At 34.9% G+C, this 22631-nt stretch overlaps 1 protein-coding gene across 2 annotated transcripts in view; it reads left to right on the top strand.

Moving 5' to 3' along the window:
* The window catches only part of GULP1 (GULP PTB domain containing engulfment adaptor 1), a 263361-nt gene that overhangs the window by 148578 nt on the left and 92152 nt on the right, over positions 1-22631 (top strand). For both annotated transcript variants that reach the window (XM_057746407.1, XM_057746405.1), the window contains exons 3-4: positions 13089-13163; positions 19834-19895. In XM_057746407.1, coding sequence (XP_057602390.1) covers positions 13136-13163; positions 19834-19895 — 90 coding nt within the window. In that variant the 5' untranslated portion in view covers positions 13089-13135. The remainder of the gene's footprint in view (positions 1-13088; positions 13164-19833; positions 19896-22631) is intronic.

The following is a 22631-nucleotide window of genomic DNA, read 5'->3' as shown; positions in this document are numbered from 1 at the left end:
ATGATGGGTGATGCCTTAGAGGGCCAGGATAGGGAGGGTGGGAGGGAGTCGCGGGAGGGAGGGGATATGGGAATATATGTATAAATACAGCTGATTCTCTTTGGTGTACCTCAAAAACTGGCACAATAGTATAAAGCAATTATATTCCAATAAAGAGCTTTAAAAAAAAACAGACAATTAAAAATAAAAGAATTTTTTTTTGATGTGGACCATTTTTTTTTCAAATTTTTAAAAATTAGTTATTTATTGGCTGTGTTGGGTCCTCATTGTTGTGTGCAGGCTTTGTCTAATTGTGGTGAGTGGAGGCTACTTTTCATTGCGGTGCATGGGTTTCTCATTGTGGTGGCTTCTCTTGAGTTGGAGCACAGGCTCTAGGCATGCAGCCTTCAGTGCTTGTGGCACATAAGCTCAGGAGTTGTAGCTCACAGGCTCTAGAGCATGGGCTCGGTAGTTGTGGCACACGGGCTTAGATGCTCTGCGGCATGTGACCCATGGTCCCGGACCAGGTCTCAAACCCATGTCCCCTGCATTGGCAGGCCCCTGATGTGGACCATTTTTTTTTTTTTTTTGGGGGGGTACACCAAGTTCAATCATCTGTTTTTATACACATATCTCCATATTCCCTCCCTCCCTCGACTCCCCCCACACACTCCCTCGAGTCCCCCCCACCCTCCCCATCCCAGTCCTCTAAGGCATCTTCCATCCTCGAGTTGGACTCCCTTTGTTATACAACAACTTCCCACTGGCTATCTACTTTACAGTTGGTACTATATATATGTCTGTGATACTCTCTTGCTTCGTCTCAGCTTCCCCTTAGCCCCCTACCCCCCCAAACCTCGAGTTCTCCAGTCCATTCTCTGCATCTGAGTCCTTGTTCTTGTCACTGAGTTCATCAGTACCATTTCTAGATTCCGTATATGTGAGTTAGCATACAATATTTGTTTTCTCTTTCTGACTTACTTCACTCTGTATGACAGACTCTAGGTCTATCTGATGTGGACCATTTTTAAAGTCTTTATTGAATTTGTTACAATATTGTTTCTGTTTTATGTTTTGGGGTTTTTTGGCCCTGAGGCATGTGGGATCTTAGCTCCCCAACAGGGATTGAACCTGCACTCCCTACATTGGAAGGCTAAGTCTTAACCACTGGACTGCAAGGGAAGTCCCACATGATTATTTTAAATACACTGTCTGATAGTAGCTGTGAAGAGTTGAATTGTGTCCTGTCAAAATTCATATGTTGAAATCCTAACCCCCCAGCACCGCAGAATACTAAAAATGTACTTTTTCAGTGGTAACAGTTCTAAGGCATTGTTTATCTTCAATGTAGTTATTATTCCCTCGCATTATATTATATTATACTTACTCCATATAACATTCACAATTCAAAGTTCTTTTCTTTCAGAATACCTTGAAAATATTGCTTACTTGACTGTTCTGCCTTCTGTGTTACTGTTACGAAGTTTATTATTAATTTGGTGCTTGTTGCTGTTTAGACAGTCTGTTTCTGCCTGCATGTATTGTATATTTTGTCTTGCATTTACTATTCTAAATTTGACTATAATATGCCTAAGTCTCAAACTTTTAATGTGACATTTTTCATAATCAATTTTAATTCTGTGAAAATTCACCTCATATTTTTTTTTAACTATATCTTGCTCTCTCTTTTTATTTTTCTCTCTTTCTGGCATTCCCAGGACCTAGATTTTGGGACTTTTATTTCTATCCTCTAAATCTCTCATTATTTCTTTGATATATCTCTTCACTCTTTTTTACAGACCCCTAAGAGAGTTTCTCCATTTAATCTTTGTGCTCAGTAATTCATCTATAAATTTTACTCATTCATCAACTTAGTCCATTTTTATGGCTTTTTACAATTTCAGACGTTATATTTTCATACTGATATTTTCCATTTGGTTCACTTATTAATGACTTCTTACTCTTCTCATTTACAAATATTTTCTCCTTTGTCCTTAGGTAGATACTATCTTCATTTCCTTGTATTCTTAGAATTTCGTTTCTGTGAAAAGTTTAACATGAATAGAGAATATTTGCCTTATTAGAGTGAATTTTTCCTTCTTTTTTGGTATTAGAACAGTCACAGTGTTTGCTGGACTTCAGTCTGAAAATATACATGGCTTTATTAAATTATTCATTAATTTATTTTGTTTCAGCAGATATATTATTTCAGTAAATTTCTGTCTAACAGAGGAAACATTTCTTATGTCAGAGAATGATCATGGCTATTATCATTATAGGCTTGTTTATAATGTTTTCTTTGATGAAAAAGTGTACTGTTTTTATTTGCATAATTTATCACAATCCTATACTATATATGTAACAAGGTAAGATTGTAGCTTTGTTAATCGGGTTACTGAACAATCTTAGAAATTTTCCTAACTCAAAATATCTTCAAATTAGCTCAAGATTTTTTTTATTGTTACAAATTTTCAACAGATTTTGAGAGCTAAGATATATGTTTGCATTACAATAAAATGTATATTGTTTTAGAAAATTTAATTTTTTAATTAACTTTGTAATTAAACAAATATTTACTAGATGCTAGGGAAGAAAAAATAACAAAATTTTAAAAACTAAGATTCATTTACTTTTTAGGATATCCTTTTGCAATTCATTTGATGCTGAAATGAAAGCAGCCATGACTGCAAGAGAACGAGAGGGCTAGCTCCATTTGAGTAGATACATTCAAATGAAAGTTTGCAGGTTAATTCAATGAAGTAGGTTGATGTTAGTTGCCAGAACTCTTTCTAAATATGGTTAAATGGAGTGTCAAATAAAAAATAAATCCAGATTTAGGTAAGGAGAGACCTTATTTGAAAAGATTTCTGCAGTAAGGGGAGTGGGTGATTGTGGTAGGGAGAATAGGTCAAACATAGGATCTGCAAGAATCTCAAAGGCTAGGCAGAAAAGGGCTTTTCTCTTACAAGGAGGAGTAACCAAACCCTGGAAAGAATGGGATGTGGGTGGGAAGGTAGCATGAGTGAGGATGACACAATTGGGGACAGTAGACCAGAGAATGTTTTACTCCGAGGTCAGCCTCTTCTTAGGAGAGACTATGAAGGAAGGGTTGAGGCTGCTAGGCTGGGGGTCAAAGTTCAGGAGCCTAGGGGAGGGACGGTAACTTAGCTAAAGTTTGGTTAAATCATGGTAGTAGGTCTTTTGTCCAGATTGGTCAAATGGCTGGAACAGTTCAGTTAATCATTGATGAAGCAAAGAATGGGAATTTGGAGGGTCTAAGTCTGGCCTTGTCCTGAATAAACAGGGTAGTGTCCTGAATCTTATCTAAGTCATGTGGGAAAGGGTGGTTCTTTGTAGCAAGCCATTTCCAGAACACAAAGGGGTGGGGGATTTCCTTAACCTTTGTTATTTTCCATTAGCACAGGGCTAGGGTAAAGTTCAACATCTTCAAGATGGTGATGAAGATAAAGAGATTTCTGAGGAGAAATGTTTTGGCAGCTAGATGGGAAAGACTGGTAGAAAGCCCACAGGAGGGAGACCAATGGATTTAAGGTTACCATAGTCCCACTAAAGTTAAAAATAGAAAGTTTTGATTGTAGTCTCAAAGGCAGAATGCATTATTAACTGTGGTCAAAGCTGTATTGCGTGTAAGCAACTACAGTGCCTCTACTAGTAACAGCAATGCCTCTGACAGTAAGGAAAGCATAATTTTCTAGTAGAAATATTTGGAGGCTCTGTTTTGGAGGATTAGATTTCCTGCCCATGAATTCCCTCCTTAATGAAGCCATTAACATTGTGAGATGCTCTAGATATCAGGTGAAAAGATACGAAAAATTTCTTCCAGGACAGCTGGTAAAAAGAATAATCCCCCCTTCACTCCGTCTCTCTGTCTTAAAACAAAAGCTGACTTAAAACAAAACTGTATAAAGTGATTAAAATGGCAAATCTATGCACATTTATAAATTCATGATTGTTAGAATTTAATGTAAAGATAAAAGCTGCTTACCGTACAAAATGTCAAAAAAAAAAAAAAACAAAAACAGATCACATTAAAGCAAGACATTTAAATGAAAAAATTCTTTCAAGTGAAATACCCTAATAAAAGGCAGGAAATTTGAAGTAATAATTTTTATATTGTTGCTCTGTCTGTAGAGATCAACTGAATCTTAAAACAATATATATTTTACAAATTCTAGTCTTAAAATGCATTCAGTCTTCAGTCCTAGACTATGATAGCATTAATTGAGCAGTCAAGCTGTTTTATTCTAGTCTTTCAAAGGAATTCAGACAGTTTTGCCAAAGATAATGTTACCTCAGTAATTGGATCCCACAAGTTCACACTCACAGTTAGGATACAGATATCAAAGTGTTTGGTGAAATGGCAAAAACAGTGGATCTAGAAAGATATAATTCTTTTGTGTACAATCAAAATAAAAAGGAGAGACAGTGTATTGTTGTGATTGAAAAAAAATGGGGGGGGGCAATTTTGAGTAGGACTTGTACAAAGAACTTCAAAATGAAACTAAACCTAGGTTACTTTTAGATCCACATATAGGAGAGCCATGTGTATTTTATTGTAAATAATATTTAGTTCAATATTTTGTCTTTAAAAATATTTCTCTTAGCATAATTTTTTAAAATTTATTTTTATTTATTTATTTAATTTATTTATTGGCTGTGTTGGATCTTCATTGCTGCACACGGGCTTTCTCTAGTTGTTGTGAGCAGGGGCCACTCTTCATTGTGGTGTGCAGACTCCTCACTGTAGTGGCTTCTCTTGTTGTGGAGCACAGGCCCTAGGCACATGGGCTTCAATAGTTGCGGCACATGGGCTCAGTAGTTGTGGCTCACGGGCTCTAGAGCACAGGCTCAATAGTTGTGGCGCACGGGCTTAGTTGCTCCATGGCATGTGGAATCTTCCCAGGGCAGGGCTCGAACCCGTGTCCCCTGCATTGGCAGGCGGATTCTTTTCCACTGCGCCACCTAGGAAGTCCTTAGCATAATTTACTTATTGTTGTAATTATCTCCTTTTAGAGAAAGGTAGCAACTCCCATTAAGAACATAAGATAATGAAGAAAACCCAGAGAGAGAAATAGTTCATTGATCATTGGATGAAATTTTCATGAAAAATCTCAGTCTAGTTATTGAAACAGACTGCTGCAAGCCTGTCCAAGTTTAGCTCAGAATTTATAGGCACTTGTGGAATTATATTGGGATACTCATCATGCCCCTGGGATTGTTCAGATGGTCTGAGATTTCCACTACATCTCTTTCCCTGGAGCTTTCTCTCTCTCTTTTGGTTGAAAGGGCACAAAAAGGACCTGTGGTTATCCTCATTCTGGAGGGGCTGAGTGGTGGTGCCGCCTCCAGGCCGATACTCATTTCCTGCATATAGTTTTGCAACATCCGCACGTTGCCATAATTATTGCCCAGGTACTTACTGCACAATACTTAGCTCTGGAAATGACTTTTGAATATACTACATTCAAATCCTCTTAGAATAGACAGTGTTATTCTCAGAATAAAGTGGTTCAAATTTCATAGCTTTCATTGTCAGTAAGAATAGGCCCTACATACCCATTTTTCTTTTCATTCATTGTAGCCTTTATTTTTATTTATTTATTTTTTAAAATTTATTTATTTATTTTATTTTTTACTTTTGGCTCCATGGGGTCTTTGTTGCTGTGCATGGGCTTTCTCTAGTAGTGGCGAGTGGGGGCTACTGTTTGTTGCGGTGTGCAGGCTTCTAACTGCGATGGCTTCTCTTCTAGTTGCACAGGCCTCAGTAGTTGTGGCTCACGGGCTCTAGAGCGCAGACTCAGTAGTAGTGGCGTGCAGGCTTAGTTGCTCCATGGCATGTGGGATCTTCAAGGACCAGGGCTTGAACCCGTGTCCCTTGCATTAGCAGGAGGATTCTTAACCACTGCGCCACCAGGGAAGCCCTGTAACCTCTATTTTGACCTCACTCTTGGCATTAGAAGAAATTCAGGGCCTTTTTATCTTATTTCATAGACCTGGTACTTCTGGACTTTATATGTTACGGTTTTCTCATATAGAAGCCATTCTGAAGAGTTGGCCACATTATCTAGTGCCAAAGCGCTCCTTAGACCTTCCTCCCCTCCTAGTCAGGGGTGTTGCAGAATAGTCTAGACGGGCGCCTCAGGGAGGACCAGTGGATGGCTCCCAGAAGGCGAGTAGCAGTGTGGCTAGGAGCCCCCTGCCCCTGATCAACATGCACCACACATTCTCTGCCCTTCTACCTGAAACCTTTTCCCCCCTCTCACCTTTAGCCTTTGCACATTTGGGAAGCGACTGTTCACATACACTCTCAAGCTGCCCCTGTGAACGAAACAGCCATTCCAGGCTTCATCCTCTCTCTTTCAATGGTATCTACCTCTTTTATGGGACTCATCCCTATGCATAGAGCCCCATACTCACTCTCTCCTACCTCAAAGATGGTGAGTTCCTTGAAAGCAGGGACCATGTCCTACTTAATTTTACTTTTCCACTCCTATAATGCTTGTCAAATAATGTGGTCTCGAAATGTATCTATTGGAAGAGCAAAGAACTTTTTTTATGAGTGTTAAAGAGATATGGGTCAATATTGTAAAAAAAGGAAAATAATGATAAGCATTTATATCTCAAGTTAGGGAATTTCATAAAACACTAATGTTGCTATTTCTTAGTAAATTATAAACGTATAGCCTCTTAAACACATATATCCTGTGACTTCTGTGAAATGTCTCAGTTTGTGTAGTGGTTAGTTTCCTTGGCTACACTTAGATAGTGCTGATCTACAAAAGCAAAGAGCCCTTTGCAAATTACAGTCCTGAAATACAATGAAGAATATTATAAGATGTCTTACAATTTGGAGATTTAAGCAGAGAACCTTTAGAGTAGACACTAATTAGATCCAGGAGAGTGTCAAAAATGAGCTGAGTTCTCCCAGGAGGATTTTGGAAGTTTCGTTTACCATGGCAAGCAATGAAGTTCCAATTGTTAGCAATTACTTTAGAGTATTTAGCAATGTGGAGGAGTTAATGCAAGGTCTAAAATTGTCTGCCAGTGTCTTAGGATTACCTTCCTGAATTATATATTCAAAAAGCACACAAAAGTTCTGAGAGTAAAAAAAAAAAAATGCATTTTATATGCATTTATAGGAGAAAGAACTTTTTTTAAAACTTCACCTGGTTTACCATCCTGCATAGAGCTAAACCTAATGATTAGTCTTTATTATTTTAGTATCATCTCTGATCTCTTAGTGAACAAAATTTTAAAGTGATGTATTACATATTAATGTGAACCATGTTTTAATCAATTTTGAGGGTTTTTTTTTTTCTTTTAACCTTGAAAGAATTCCAGGAAAATTTGATATTAAATGTACTCATAAGGATAAAAATGAAATTCAGAGCCAGCTGCTTTATAGCTTTTAATATTCATACCATATAGAGTTTCTTTAGTCATAACAGTATGATTTAATTTTTTAAAACAAAAGCTTGGGCAGCCGGTTGCAAAGCAGGAAACTGCCATTCATTAGAAAGTCACTCTAAACTTATTCTGAACTAGTTTATAAATATCTGTGGATTTCCTTTGGTAAATAGTCTTCAAACTTGAATATGCTGGATTTATTTTAAAAAATGATCATTGGCTTAAAATTTGTTTTAAAATTAGGCCTAAAAAAGTTAAATTTATAGAGTAAATAAATACCAAGTGGCCTCATGGTGTTTTGTCTATGTGGTTACTGATTTTTATGTAAAATTTGGGATTAAAATAATTCATCTAATGACATCTGCCTTTAATGTTTGTAATGTATTTTAAAAATTTTATTTGGAGATTTAAAACTCCCAATTGGCTTTAAACTTGGAGTGATAATGTTTCAATACATTATGAATAATTCATGAATTATGACTTTTTTTCTTGATCATTTTTAAATAGTCCATTTTTATTTTGAACATAGCCAGACTTACTTACTTGCCACTGGATCCTTAAGAAAGATAAAAGCAAAAATATATATAATGGTGTTTTATAAAGAAATTCAAAGTGGGCCTTAGGAAAAAAAATCACTCCTACCTTTCCCCATATATAATTAGATTATCTGTTTCTTCTTGATCAAGCGTTGATCTTTTTCATACTTTAAAGTTGTTGGTCCACTGTCTTCTAGTTTGCAATGTTTCACATGTGAAAACTGCTGCCATCCTAATCTTTGTTCCTGTATGTAATGTCTTTTTCTCTGACTGCTTTTAAGATTTTTCTTTTTGTTCTTGGATTTGAGCAATTTGATTATGATGTGCTATGGTGTCGTTTTCTTTTTGTTTCTCATATTTGGGGTTTAAGCTTGTTGAATCTCTGGGTTTATATTTTTCATCATGTGGAAAATTCTTAGCCTTTATTTCTTCAAATATTTTTCTAATCCTCTCCTTTCTGTCCTCTCCTTCAGGGACTATTCAACCACTTGAAGCTTTTCGATGATCCTCTGTCTCTTCCTTTCTCCCTCCCTTTCTCCCTCTTTCCCTTCCTCCCTCCCTCCCTTCCCCCCTTCCTTCCTTCCTTCCTCCCTCCCTTCCTTCCTCCCTTCCTTCCTGCCTGCTAGACTCTTTGCTGTGTTGCTTCATAGATAGTTTCTATGTCTGTATCTTCAATTTCACTGCTCTTTTCTTCTACAATGTCTTATCTGCCATTAATCTCATATAGTGCATTTTTTATTCTATGCATTGTGTTTTTCATTTCTAGAAGTTCAATCTGGGTATTTTTTTGTATCTGCTTAATCTATCCCCTAGCTTCTTGAGCGTATGCAACATGTCTGAATGTCCTTGCCTACCACTACCAGCATCCAGGCCATTTGTGATTAATTTTCCTCCCCATTGTGGATTGTATTTTTCTGCTTCTTTGCCTGCCAAATATATACATATATATATATAGTCACACACACCCCACCCCCGTCCCCACACATACATTTTATTGAATACCAGGTATTGTGAATTTTACCATGTTGGGTTCTAGTTAACCTTAAAATCTTCTTGAGCATAGTTTGGGATATAGTGAAGTTACTTTGGTTTGAGTCTTTTGGGTCTTGTTTTTAAAGATTTGTCAGGTGAGGCCAAAGTAGCATTTATTCTAGTCTTAATTTTTCCCTGCTGAAGCTGAGACTCTTAGTAATTTAATAAAAGTTCTGTGAATTCAAAATTTTCCTTCCTTGCTGTTGGTTCTTGTGCGAGCTACAGGCACTGTTCTCTCTCAACTTTGTGGGTGGCTCTTTCCTGAGTCTTGGGTAGTTATCAGTACTCAGTTCAATTGTAAGAAGGATTTTTTGCAGGTATCTTCAGTCCTTTTGGTAGAGCTCTCTCCTTTTCAGTGTTCTTGATTGCAAAATAGGCATCTTCATTTCACCACCTTCTCAGCTATATCTCCAAAACTCAAGGACATTGCTGGGGTCAGACTGAGTTCCACTTCCCTGGACCATGGTCTAGAAACTTTCTCCATGCAGTAAGTCGTAGGGCTTACCTTATTTGTTTTTCATCTCTCATGGATCATTATCCTTTGTTGCCTGATGTCTAATGTCTTAACAGTCACTGTTTCATACCTCTTGTTTCATTGTTTATGTGTTTCAGATAGTAAGATAAATATAGCTTCTGTTACTCTGTCTTGGCCGGAAGCAAAAGTGTCTAAACAACTATACATAGCTGAATTTAATATATGGAAAGGTGGCAACATATATTTCTGAGGAAGGTTTGGGTTATTTATTGAATGATGGTGTTTTGTTTTTGTTTTTGTTTTTTAATACCATTGGGAAATCAGTGTAAGTTCTCATACTATATAGCACTGTTAATCCTAAAGATTTTTTTTTAATAAATTTTATTTATTTATTTATTTATTCATTCATTCATTTATTTTATTGGCTGTGTTCGGTCTTCGTTGCTGCACACGGGCTTTCTCTAGTTGCGGCAAGTGGGCGCTACTCTTCATTGTGGTGCGCGGGCTTCTCATTGCAGTGGCCTCTCGTTGCAGAGCATGGGCTCTAGGTGTGTGGGTTTCAGTAGTTGTGGCACATGGGCTCAATAGTTGTGGCTCATGGGCTCTAGAACGCAGGCTCAATCGTTGTGGTGCACGGGCTTAGTTGCTCTGCGGCATGTGGTATCTTCCTGGGACAGGGATTGAACCCCTGTCCCCTGCATTGGCAGGTGGATTCTTACCCACTGTACCACCTAGGAAGTCCCTAAGGAGTTTTTTATTTTAAAAACAGGATTATAAAAAGTATAACACATGCAGATACACATAGAGACACACAATATTCAATAGTTAATCCTGGGGAGTGTGAAGTCAAATGAGTGTTGTCACATAACTGATGGCCATGTAAATTGTTACAACCCCTTTATGTTTAATTAAAAAAAAATAGAAAACCTAAATAGTAATACTTTCGACCTAGTGATTTTTACTCTGGGATGCTATTTATGGGAAAAATTAATAAAAGAAAATTTTATGTAAATTATTATCCTTGTATATATTTAGCTGAAATTTAGAAATAATAGTTGTTTAATGATAGGAAAATGATGCATCCATGTGTATGTAGTCACTGAAACAATGTTTGCAAAAAGTTTATCCAAAAGGAAAGCTGTATATTATATTGTAAATGGAAGTAAAATAGGTTTATATAGAACTTATATTTCTTAACTTATTAACATGTTTAATTGGTAATGACATATCTTATTATGTCAACTATAAAGTGCACTAAAACATGTATTGTTAAACATTAAACAAGTGTAAGTATATCAAATACCAACTTAGTATCATACACTACGTTATATACATGGGCATAGAGAGGGGAAGTAAGATCTGTTTTACAAAGAAGAAGTGTAGAGTGCCATAGGATCGAATAAATAGGCTAAAGAATGGTATTTGGAAAGTGAAATTACTCTTTTTTATTTCTATTACAAGAATGGCTTATCTGATACTGACATTTATATCTATATGTTTTGTGAGCAGGCAAAAATCCTCCTGGTGTTTTAGCGTCATAGAATTGTACTGCTTTTTATACTCTCCTTCTTTGGCCTACTGAACTTTATACAATTACTCTAAGGTTTATGCCTTTTTGTCTGTATGCCCCCAAAGAGCTTATGTTATATAGCTCTTAATTTAAAAGCACAATATTATTTAATTTTATGGATTTAAAAATCATACAGTATTAAATGCCTTTACATTTTACAGTCTGCTATTGTTGAAAATGTCTACCTAAAAGTGAAGAGATTTGGGTAGTGAAGAGACATACTGAAATTGATCTGCTGATTAACAGACATCACGGTTTTGGTCTCTTCATTTTTCCAGAGAAGTTGAATCTTACAAGTGGATACATTATAATTCTTTTCTGCTAGTTTTTGATCTTCACTTTTTCCTTGAGGATATGATCAATTAATAACTATGTCTGTTAGGTTCTAAGTGAAAAGTAACCCTTGGGAGAATACACAGTATATTTTTTCCTCATTGTATTTGTTTGCATCTTGCAGACTGCCTGGCACTGGAGATCAGTAAATACTTTCTGAGTAAATGAATAAATTAATTGTAGAAAATGAAGTCATTTTAATCACTACTTATATAATAGTAATATCTTTCATATCATAGAAATATAAACCATGTCATATTGTTAATATACATGGCATGATTCTCTTGGCATTCTAATTCTTAAAATGTATCCTCTACCTATCTTGTATTAATAACGTATATTATGAGAAGATGAATAAAGTATGAGAAAATAACAGAGTGATATTATTGTGTCATTATCTAAAGTCTACAAAACAATGTAGACTTATTTATATTATTACTATAATATTTTGTAATTTTAATTTTTCTTTGGGAGTAGAAATGCAGAGATAGCAGTAATTTCATTGCAATAATGACTTTATGATAGAGATTAATTTATCTACTGTGCTTTAATTGCTATGTAGATTTATGAAGAGTGTTATGGACTGAATGTTTTTGTCCCCTCCAAATTCATTTGTTGAAGCCCTAACCCCCAGAAGGCTGGTATTTGGAGATGGAGCCTTTAGGAGCTAATTATGTTTAGATGATGTCATGAAGGTGGGGCCCCCAAAATGGGATTAGTGTCCTTATTAGAACAGGAAGAGACAAGAGTGCCCTCTCTCTTTCTGTCAGGTAAGGAGACAGCCAGAAGATGGCTATGTATAAGCCAGGAAGAAGGTCCTCATTAGAACCCAACCATGCTGGCACCCTGAAGTATGACTCTCAAACTTCCAGCCTCTAGAACTGAGAGGAATACATTTCTGTTTTTTAAGCCACCTAGTCTATGGTATTTGTTATGGTGGTCTGAGCAGACCAAGACAAAAAATTATGACTGAGAAGTAGGGTGCTGCTGTAACAAATACCTAAAAATGTGGAAGCAGCTTTGGAATTGGGTAATGGGGGAAAGCTAGAAGTGTTTTTAAGTGCATACTAGATGAAACCAAGAGTATTTTGAAGGGACTGCTAAAGGCAGTTCCAGTGAGAGGTCAGAAAGAAGAGAAGTCTGGAGAGAAAGTCTCCCTCTTCTTAGGGAATACTTAGGTAATCATGAACAGAATGTTGGTAGAAATATAAATGGTAAAGGCCATTCTGATAAGGTCTTGGAAAAGTAGAACATCTTTTTGAACAATGGAGAAAAGGTGATCATTTTTATAAAGTGGCAAAAAACTTGGCTGAATTGTATTTGTGTTCTAGTGTTTTGTGGAGGGTGAAACTTGTAATCAATAAAATTGGATATTTAGCTGAGGGGATTTCTAAGCAAGATGTTGAAGGAGGGACATGCACTCAGGGAAAAGTTAACCTTCTTTCTTCTTAAATTTGCAGGTAAATATAATCAATGAAAGATGTATAATAGGAAAAAGAAGAAAACTAGGGAACTTTGGAGGAATTTTCGTTTGATTTATTGTTCTTGTCTGCTGTGTCATTCATAATATTGAGTACTTAACATTTATTCTTACCCATTGGCTTGTAGGATATTTCAGAATGTTGTTTGTAAACATCTAAAAAATTTGAAAAGACTTTGTGATTAAAATAATTTGCATAAAAGAGGTTGGTCAGCGGTCCTTTACTTATGCTTTACTATTTTCTTATTTTTATAGGATATAAAGTGTGATTGAACTGAATATCTATTTGGTTGATCCTCATCATGAACCGTGCTTTTAGCAGGAAGAAAGGTAAGTGTGTCCATTTATTTAAAGGACCTGGGAGTCAGTTCAATATTACTGTGAAAATAAGGCAGAAATGTTAAGAAACCACTTTTTCCGATTATCAAACCACGTGGCTCCAGAATGAAGTTAGAATAGAACAATGTAAACCTGGAGACACTGCTAATTAACTTTCTTTAATTATCATCCTAATGAGAGTGGAGTTGTTTAATACACTTAGTTCAGGAAACATTTGTGACAATATGTTCTTCGGCAGTTTTATTTTGTGGTGTGAAATTGCAAAAAATAAAGCGATCTGACTTAGGAAGTTAGCCCTAACTTCACTTTTCATAGCCATAATACTAAATTCCCTGAGTTTACACAGGTTATAGTGATTTAAATTCACTCGTGTGTGTGTGTGTGCGCGTGCACGCGCGCACATGCATTTCACTTTTTATTGAATAATATATGAGGATTGATGATACGTGAATTGATAGCAAAAGGCCAAAATAAATTTGTTATTAATTTTATAGTAGGAATTAAAATAAGTAGAAACATATCCTAATTATCAGTGTTGTTGCCGTAAGAGGGGCTTCTCTGTACACCAAGGCCTAATAGAAATGTGGAGACAGAGATTTTGGAGGAAGAGAGAGATGGCTTTATTTTCCTTTGCCAAGCAAAGGGAAGACGCAGCAGGCTAGCGCCTCAAGACCTGTGCCGGCCCCCCCACCCCCTCCCCAGTCCTTGGGAGTCGGGGAAGGTTTTATACGTGGGGGCTCACAGTCTGGGGTATGTGATAAGGACCAAGTTGGTGGAGGTCTTGCATTCGTTTTCCTTTGCATTATTCTTTTTTTCCCTTTGCAATATTTCAAAACAGTCATAGCTGGCGTCAGGCCACCCAGTGGCTGGGGTCTGGCAGTTTGTTGGTTGTCCCTTTGTCTGTGGTTTGTCGGCTGGGGACCTCTTTTCTGAGATGCAAAACAAACTACAGGAATGATTTTGTTGCAAAGGTCATATGGAATGCAGCCTCCAAGTTGTAAATAAGGTTAGCGAGTGAGGCAGGATGTAACTCGCATAAGGTATCAGGGCCTTAGCTTTGTGAAGTAAAAATCTAGTAACTACAGATTAGTGACAGCTAAAGTAAAACAAGGAATGATTAACTCCTTCAGGCCAGGTTATCTTTCTCCTCTAGCCTGTTCCACATTCTCTTTGTTTTCCTTGCTCTCAAGAGGAAAAAGAAAAATCACTTCTGTTTGCATTGCAACAGTATAGGAATGAAAGAAACAACTAGTTACAGGCTATTTTTTTAAGGGGCAGGAAAACATGGCATTTGGCAAAATATTTCATGATACGCTCATAGGAAAGATAGAACACTTTGACAGTTTTATATAGTTCAGTAAAGTTAAAGTAATGTATCCTTGCCATTCTAGAAGGAGTGCCCTAGTGGTGGGCACAGGGGTCTCTCCTATTGAACATGCTATTAGTGACCTGGGAAAGAATACTTAAACAATGCCGCTCAAGTTCTTAGGTGATTGAAAGTAGGAAGAGACAACTGATGTGGTAGGATTAGAGGTACATGGGGAGAAAATGACCAGTTAGGTTATATTCCACGGTATAAACTTAATCAGATATTGTAGATTACCAGACATGGGTCCAGAAACTCTAACGCTTCTATACTTATTTATATATTCTTATTATTTGGAAGATACACCTTAATTGCTGTGTTGGTAAAACATGGCTGAAGAATAAAGTCATCAGTGTGATTATCAAAAGTTCCAGTTCATTTCCTGATGGATGAATAATGAACAGTCTTGAACCAGGAAATAGATTGTTCTGTTCTACACCATGCCCTCAGGCACAGTGTGTTCTTGCTTTAAAGGATGCATTGACACATTGTAACATGCCTGGTTGAGAAAGGCTGAGATGACTTTAGGACTTTGGACCATGCAGCAGGAAGCATGGCTGAGAACCCTTCCTGGGGTCTTGCAATGTTTGAAGACCTGTGAATGTTTGAATGCTGTCATTTGGTCACGGAACTAACTTCAATAAAGGAGAAATAGGTATAAATTATAAGGTCATTGATTAAATGTAGGAAAAAATTTCCAACAAAGTTGTGCCAAAAGGTAATGGAATTATTCAAAGTATTACCTTTTTTTTTTTTTTAACTGAAATGAGAGGTGGTCAGACATTTGGATGTGGTACAGAGGATTAATGTATTAAGTAGGGATTTAGGAAATGTGAAGAACTTTCAGGCACTTTTCAACCCTGGGAAAGTAGGAATTTATTATTTTATGTATTTTTCAGAATAAGAGGAAGGCAAAATGACATTTATTGTGGTCTATAGCTTGTTTTTGATTTAAAACATATACCAAAAATAAATTGATGGTTTTTTTAATTCCTTTTACTAGTAAAAAATATCTAGAAATAATTCACTGACATGTAGAAGTATTTTTAATAAGGTAATAAAAACTTTACATCACAACTCATCACTTTAAACACACTATCTTGTTTTTTAAAGACACAGCTATCTTCTCTTTTTTTATTTGCTTACAATTCCCTTTCCCATGGTTTTAAAGTTGGAACTTTACATTTCTAATTTACTCTTTATTTGAAGGGGATTTGGAGTGGTTTTTAATTGAGAAATCCCAAGAGTTGGATAGTAAGATAAGTAACTAGTGATTGTATATTTGTCTCACTTGAAGACAGTGGTAGTATAACCATGAGCAAATTTATAGTGATTTAGAGAATCAAAAGCAGAAGCACTTATTTCCTGCTTTGCTGCATTCTCTTTAAATTTCTTTTGACTTCTCTTATTTTTCAAGTCTAATGATTAGATATCTCATCAGAAAATTACTGATCAATATTTCACTCCAATTTAGTTAGAGCTTGATGCTGGCAGTTCTGCCTCAGGTTCACCAGTCACTTGAGACTCTCTCGTTTAGTACGTTGTTAAAAAGCTTCTTGGAGCCTGTGCTCCTAGTTACAACCAGTAGCCCTATTTGTTGAATTTTAATTTGAGATGCAAAACTGGAATTTTATCAGAGAATTCATATATTTTGACCATCAGGAACTGCAATTATAGCCCTAGAGAATATATAATTCATCTTTCCAATAACTAGCATCAACATACACTGTACTATACTCTAAACAAAGCAAGATGGTCTTCTATCATTAAAAACTTATCTTATTTATCTCTTATTTCATAGTATCAAAATCACTTGGTTGTCACGTGCAACCTTACTAAATCAGAAACCCAATGAGAAGAGATTGCTATCTTAAACTTAAACATAATTTTTTTTCCCTCTTTTCATTAAATCTCCCAGTTACTGATTTGTCTGATATTCTTTGATTGAATTGGCCAGATGCTTCACTGACTTTCTTTGCAAATGCTTTAATAGTTATTAGAGTTGTTCATAGGTTCTGAAAAAAACTGAATGTACCAGAATTGCATCATTTTAGACTATTTTGAAGAACTCTGTAAAAATTATCTAACCCTATAATCGTAGATTAAATTTTAATGAATGTTTTATAGCTTCCTTCTTTCCCTATGTTAGCTTTCTTTTTGAATTTTTAAAATCTTGTATTCTATTTATTATGTCAAAATTAATCATTTAGTTAAAAACCCATAAAACATAGCATGTGAAAAATGTGATTAAATAATTTGGCTGATTACACTTTATGTTCTTTAACTTAGTTGATATACTGATAGGTGGATATAATCATAGTGCAAAGCACTTAAATTTCAATATTATTTAAATATTATTTTCCTTATAATGAAAATTTTATTCCAATACATCCATTATCCATCAATATTTAGTTTTAAATTTAATATATTCAAAATAGATGCTTTCAATTGTTAAGCTCTGGTGATACAAGAATAATGAAGTTTACTGCATCTTTCTAGATGAGCTCTTGACGTAAATACATTTTGAATACCTAGATATATTGACCCAGTAGTCACAGTAGTTTGACACCTGTCAAATATTTTGAAATGTTGGCATTTCCTTTTATGTGAATGTTCACTATTAAGTTAGTGATTATAGTTTAATTTCAAGAAAGGGAACACATTCTGGAGTGTCTATGTTCCTGTTTTTTCACCAATTCCATGTATCTAATATCTTTTGTGGTCCATATAGTGACCAGAGACCATCATCTGTATCCTCTCTTCAAGGTCCGCCACGTGGATATGAGTTAACATATCTGTCAGTTTTTTCTTTTGCCAAAGTGTAAATTAGAATAACATTAAGGACTCATTTTGGAAATCATTCAGGTTTAATAAGTGTACTACCTATACTAGAGGTATGTGATAAACAACCACTAAATCGTCAGTACTTGGTCTGTGGGCATAGATTTTTTGTCATTGTAGCAGTTACAGTTTATCTGCTGGTAATTTAATATTGTGATTATTTTAGTCTGTCACCAATAACAGCTAGACATAGCTACCCTCTTTCTAGGTTACTGTAATACAAGACTGTAACAAAGGCAGTATCGTCACTTTTCAAATAATGGTGGCTAACGGGAGAAAGCAGTTATCCCTCTCTCTCAGGATTGGAATGAACCATCATATTCAAACTTTAGTCAGTCTTTGCATCCTCCTGAGCTATGTTGTGTGACTTGGAAAAGAAGAGATGAGAAGAATTGAGTTAAGGGGTTAAAAAAAAGGAATTGGATATGTTTTTAGGTTTTCTGAAGGCAGGTCTTTGGTGTTTTTATTATCTTGGGTACAGTATTCTGATAAATTTATTTTAATATACAAGAGCAAGACTATATTCCACATCTAAATACAGATTATTCTTGGATTAATCATATCACTATCCAGTAGCAAGCATAAAGAGAAAACTATAGTTAAAATGGAAATCCATACAAGAAATAAAGTTTTATACATTAATCTCAATGTCAGTATGTCAATACTGCTTTTTGAAGTCTAGCATGTATTGCTTCTCAAAATATTCACCCAAGTAGAGCTGTCACATATCCACTTCAGTAATCAGAAATAGCCCTAAAATGTACCATGAGCACAGAATTTTATTGATCCCTCATGCTTTGTCTTAGACATTCTTGTGAATATTGCATTTTACCCCATAAGCATGTTTAATGCATAGTGCATTATCCTTTAAATGGTTTAAAATAATTAAATTCTAGAAAGATATACCATTTTCTCTATGTCTTCACATTCCCCCAGTTTGAGAACATATTAATGATATCGAACTAGTTTCTGTTAACATCATTTTTAAATATTCTGAATTGAATGTTGAAAGTGCTTTGTTAGTAATCTGATATTTTCTTTTAGTATGTACTTATTTCATATTTTTCATGGTAAAAATGTCTTTGATTTTATTCTGTTTATAATATTGATTCTAAATTTTTAAATTCCCATGAAGAGTAAAATACTCACAAAAATCCACTTAAGAAGACATAACATATTTGAAGACTGAGAAGTTTTATTACAGACAAATGCAGTTTGTAAAAAGTAACCAAATTTGATTTGTGTAAACATTAACATGTATAGCTTTTTTCCCACTTATAGTTTCCACCAAATATTTTTGGGAGATATGTGGAAAATATAAATCAAATTCAAAAATTGAATGAAAAATTTATTTTCTATTTCTATCAATAATATACAATACAAATAACTTTCAATATCTTCTATTCTTTTTTTTTAAATAAATTTACTTATTATTTATTTATTTATTGGGTGTGTTGGGTCTTCGTTGGTGCACACAGGCTTTCTCTAGTTGTGGAGAGCGGGGACTACTCTTCATTGTGGTGCATGGGCTCCTCATTGTTGTGGCTTCTTTTGTTGCAGAGCAGGAGCTCAAGGCACATGGGCTTCAGTAGTTGTGGCACATGGGCTCAATAGTTGTGGCTCATGGGCTCTAACGCTCAGGCTCAATACTTGTGACACATGGGCTTAGTTGCTCCGAGGCATGTGGGATCTTCCTGGAGCAGGGATTGAACCCCTGTCCCCTGCATTGGCAGGCGGATTCTTAACCACTGTGCCACCTAGGAAGCCCTTCTATTCTTTTAATTACTTTTCTTTCTGTTATTCTATTATATGAATCTAAATAGCATAATAATTTCAAATCACTGCATTTAAGATTATTTATGTCCAAAATTCCTGATAGTGGACCCTTAATCAATGTCTCTAAATTGAGACTAAAAAATTATCCTAATATTATATTAATTTTTAAATGAATTTAGTAGGTTGATTTATTTCAGCTTTATATAAATTCAGTTGTTAGTTTAATGTTAAAATTTCCCTTAACTAAATAGTTAATTCTTGATACTAAGGAATAGTAAGTCATGAATAAAGAGCAGATTACTATTTATTGACAAGAGAATTAAGAAAAATAACCTTTCATGAGAGTATCAAGTGAAAGAAGAAAAATAACACATAATTGTTCACATAATTGATATAATTACTCATAGCACAACTGATTTATTTTAATATTCTTTAAAAATTCAGAATTGTTTTATTTGAAAACTTTTAAAAGGAAGACATATTAAGGGAAGAACCCTATAATTCCTTTGTGGTTACATTGTTCTTGCATCTGACTAGTTATTCTTTCTCACTTTAGCACAACTATCTCAGAATTAGAAGTGCTCCCACCCATATCAGACTCCTTACAAATGCTAATGCATGAATATGACACCTTTAGAACCTGTGCTTTAATTTAACACTGTGTATTCTTCATTGCAGATAAAACATGGATGCATACGCCTGAGGCTTTATCAAAACATTACATTCCCTATAATGCAAAGGTAAAATAGTTCATATGATATTATTGCATTTTATTTTGCTATGGTATTATTGCTAATTTATGGTTGATCTTAGAAAGATTGCTTATGCTTTGGCATGTCTTAGTAGATCCCTGAAAAAAATTTGCATAAATAATTTTGTAGTATATAATATGGAAAGTTATTTTTTCTTTCCAATAAGTATTCTTTTTTAAAAAAGACTATCCTTTATAATTTCTAAGTCATGAATGTATTTTCTTCAAATGATTTTGGTTATTATTAAAATTATTTGCAGTCATAGCCTATAAGAAATAAAACAACCAACAAATTAGTTACCCTTAAAAATACTTAATGTTGCATTACACAGACAAATATAAAAACTAGGCTGCTAATGAGCTGCAATTTTAATGAATGTAATTATCACCCCTAAAAAAGGAGACAAACAAAACTTAAACTATTAAGAAAACACAGAAAAAGTGCATATTTTTTTATGAATCGTTTGTTCAGGTGCTGCATTTTAATAGAGAAATAGAAACAGTTCATACTCCATGTCTTCAGAGATTTGATTCATTGCTGTTGTTGGAAAACTGGACAAAAAATGAATGAATGCAATCTACAAAAGAGTCTTTAAAGAAAGGTGTTACTTTATAATTAATGAGCACTAAACCTGAAGTAGATTTCAGAGAAATCTGTTTAAATTTGGAAGAGATAGAAGTGAATTAATGAGTTGGATTTGGGAGTAAGAGAGTGTACCAGACTTAAGCAACTGAACTTCAGAGATGGCATGGGGGAAGATAGAAAATGATAAAATTATTTTTATAAGAGAACAGTGGATTAGTGGGATATCAAGAGATTAGTTATGAGGAATTATTTCAGGAAAAATTTTCTAAAAATTTATTGAACTGAGAGCCAATGGTGTTTAACAGGAAACCTCTACAGCTTTGGTCTGAGTCTGAATCAGCAGGAAGCACCATTAAAGGGCCATTTGGAAGAAGTTCTTCCAGAGGGTTGCTCAGCAGTGAGCTTTGTAGAGTGCAGCAACTATATGTCTTCTGGCTGACTGTGCAGCAAAGAAAATGCTCAAGAATGTTTCCTGTGTAAAACTAACATACTTGTTGGTGTACCCCCCAAAAAATAATAAATAAATAAATAAAATTAAAAAAAAAAACACTAACATACTTGAAATCACTACAATACTCATGAATTTCCCTGTAAAGTTAACATGACGGTTGATTGCCATGAATTAGCATGAAAAGTTTACTTAACAGAATGAGAATAAATGAGTTAATATTACCCATCTCATCCACAAATACTCCTCATGTTAGCTATTGATACACTACAAGGGATTGTCATAGAAAAAAATTTAATCTAGAGAACAACTATTATTTTAAAGCCCATGCTCAGTTTTTTTATGTTATCCATCGTAGTAGAATTATATCCTTCAAGTGAAATCAACAGAGATTATTCACTTTTTACAAATGTTTGAAGTGCCTTATTTTGAAAAACTGGCTTATAAAGGATTGAAAGATTATGCTGTAATCAGAACTACCTGTAACTCTTTGGATTAATGTGACAATGGAGATCTGCTTGTCTACATGGAAAAGTTGTCTTGCTAATCCACAGGTCCATAACAACTGTAAGACATCCCATACAAAGTAGAGGGCACAGAAACATCTTCCAGACTGGGGTCAGTCAAATGTGGAAGAGCAGGTTGGTTTCATTCATTCTCATATGACCTTCTGAGTGATATGTGTACCAAGTAGCATTAAAAATATTTGAAGAATGTTATTTTTTTCTGAATTCCCTTCTTCGTGGCACTTCTTAAATTGATTGCTTAGTAGTTATTTTTGAAAACTTTCTCATCTCTTAGTAGAGTATATGCCACTTGAAAACCAAATCCATGTCCATAGGAAGTACCTTGGGGCAACAGAAGAAAAAAAAAAAAAAAAAAAACAGAATCTAGAACTAGAACTAGATTGCCTTGGTTTATATCCTGACTCCAACACTTACTAGCTGTGTGTCTTTGGGAAAATTACTTAACCTTTCTGTGTCTATGGTTATTCATCTGTAAATAGGATTAATAGTAATTTCTCATTAGTGCTGTTGTAGACATAAGGGTGTTACATGAAGTGTTAGAATATATCCAGAATAAAATAACTACTCATAAATGTTAGCAATCATTAATTTGTCTTTTTAATTTTTCACAGGCCTTACCAAAATGCCTGTCTCACAGTAGTTGTTCAATATATAAGTATTTTATGAATTAATGCATAATAACTTTTCCAAGGTAATTGCAAAATAGTTAATTTCATTGAGTCCCAATATATGCCAGGCACTGTGTTGGTGTTCTTTTGCATGATTTAGTATTTCTATAAACCAATATAGTGATTATGAATGTTATCACCACTTTACATAAGAGAAAAGTAAGGATGAAAGATTAAATAATATGCCTATTTTCACAAAGCTAATAAGACAGAGCCGGGCTGAAAAACTGAAGTTTATCTGACTTCAAAGATTTGCATCTCTTTATATATGTAATAACACTTGATTATAAATTAATTCATTAAATGACATATATAAGGCACGGGCTAAAACTTGATTGAATGTTGAAGATTCTGAGCTGTATGACTCATGGCCTATTTATTCTTATGGAGCTTATTGTCATAGGGAAATATCTTACAAAAATAACTAACATGAAAGGCAGATCTTGTTCTTTGCCATTCAAGTGGCACTTTAATAGAAAGCTATGGAGATTCAAAG

The sequence above is a fragment of the Hippopotamus amphibius genome, chromosome 8 (genome assembly GCF_030028045.1).
Source record: "Hippopotamus amphibius kiboko isolate mHipAmp2 chromosome 8, mHipAmp2.hap2, whole genome shotgun sequence".
Lineage (NCBI taxonomy): Eukaryota > Metazoa > Chordata > Mammalia > Artiodactyla > Hippopotamidae > Hippopotamus > Hippopotamus amphibius.
The sequence above is the reverse complement of the archived record's forward strand: the minus strand, read 5'-3'. Positions and strand labels throughout refer to the sequence as shown.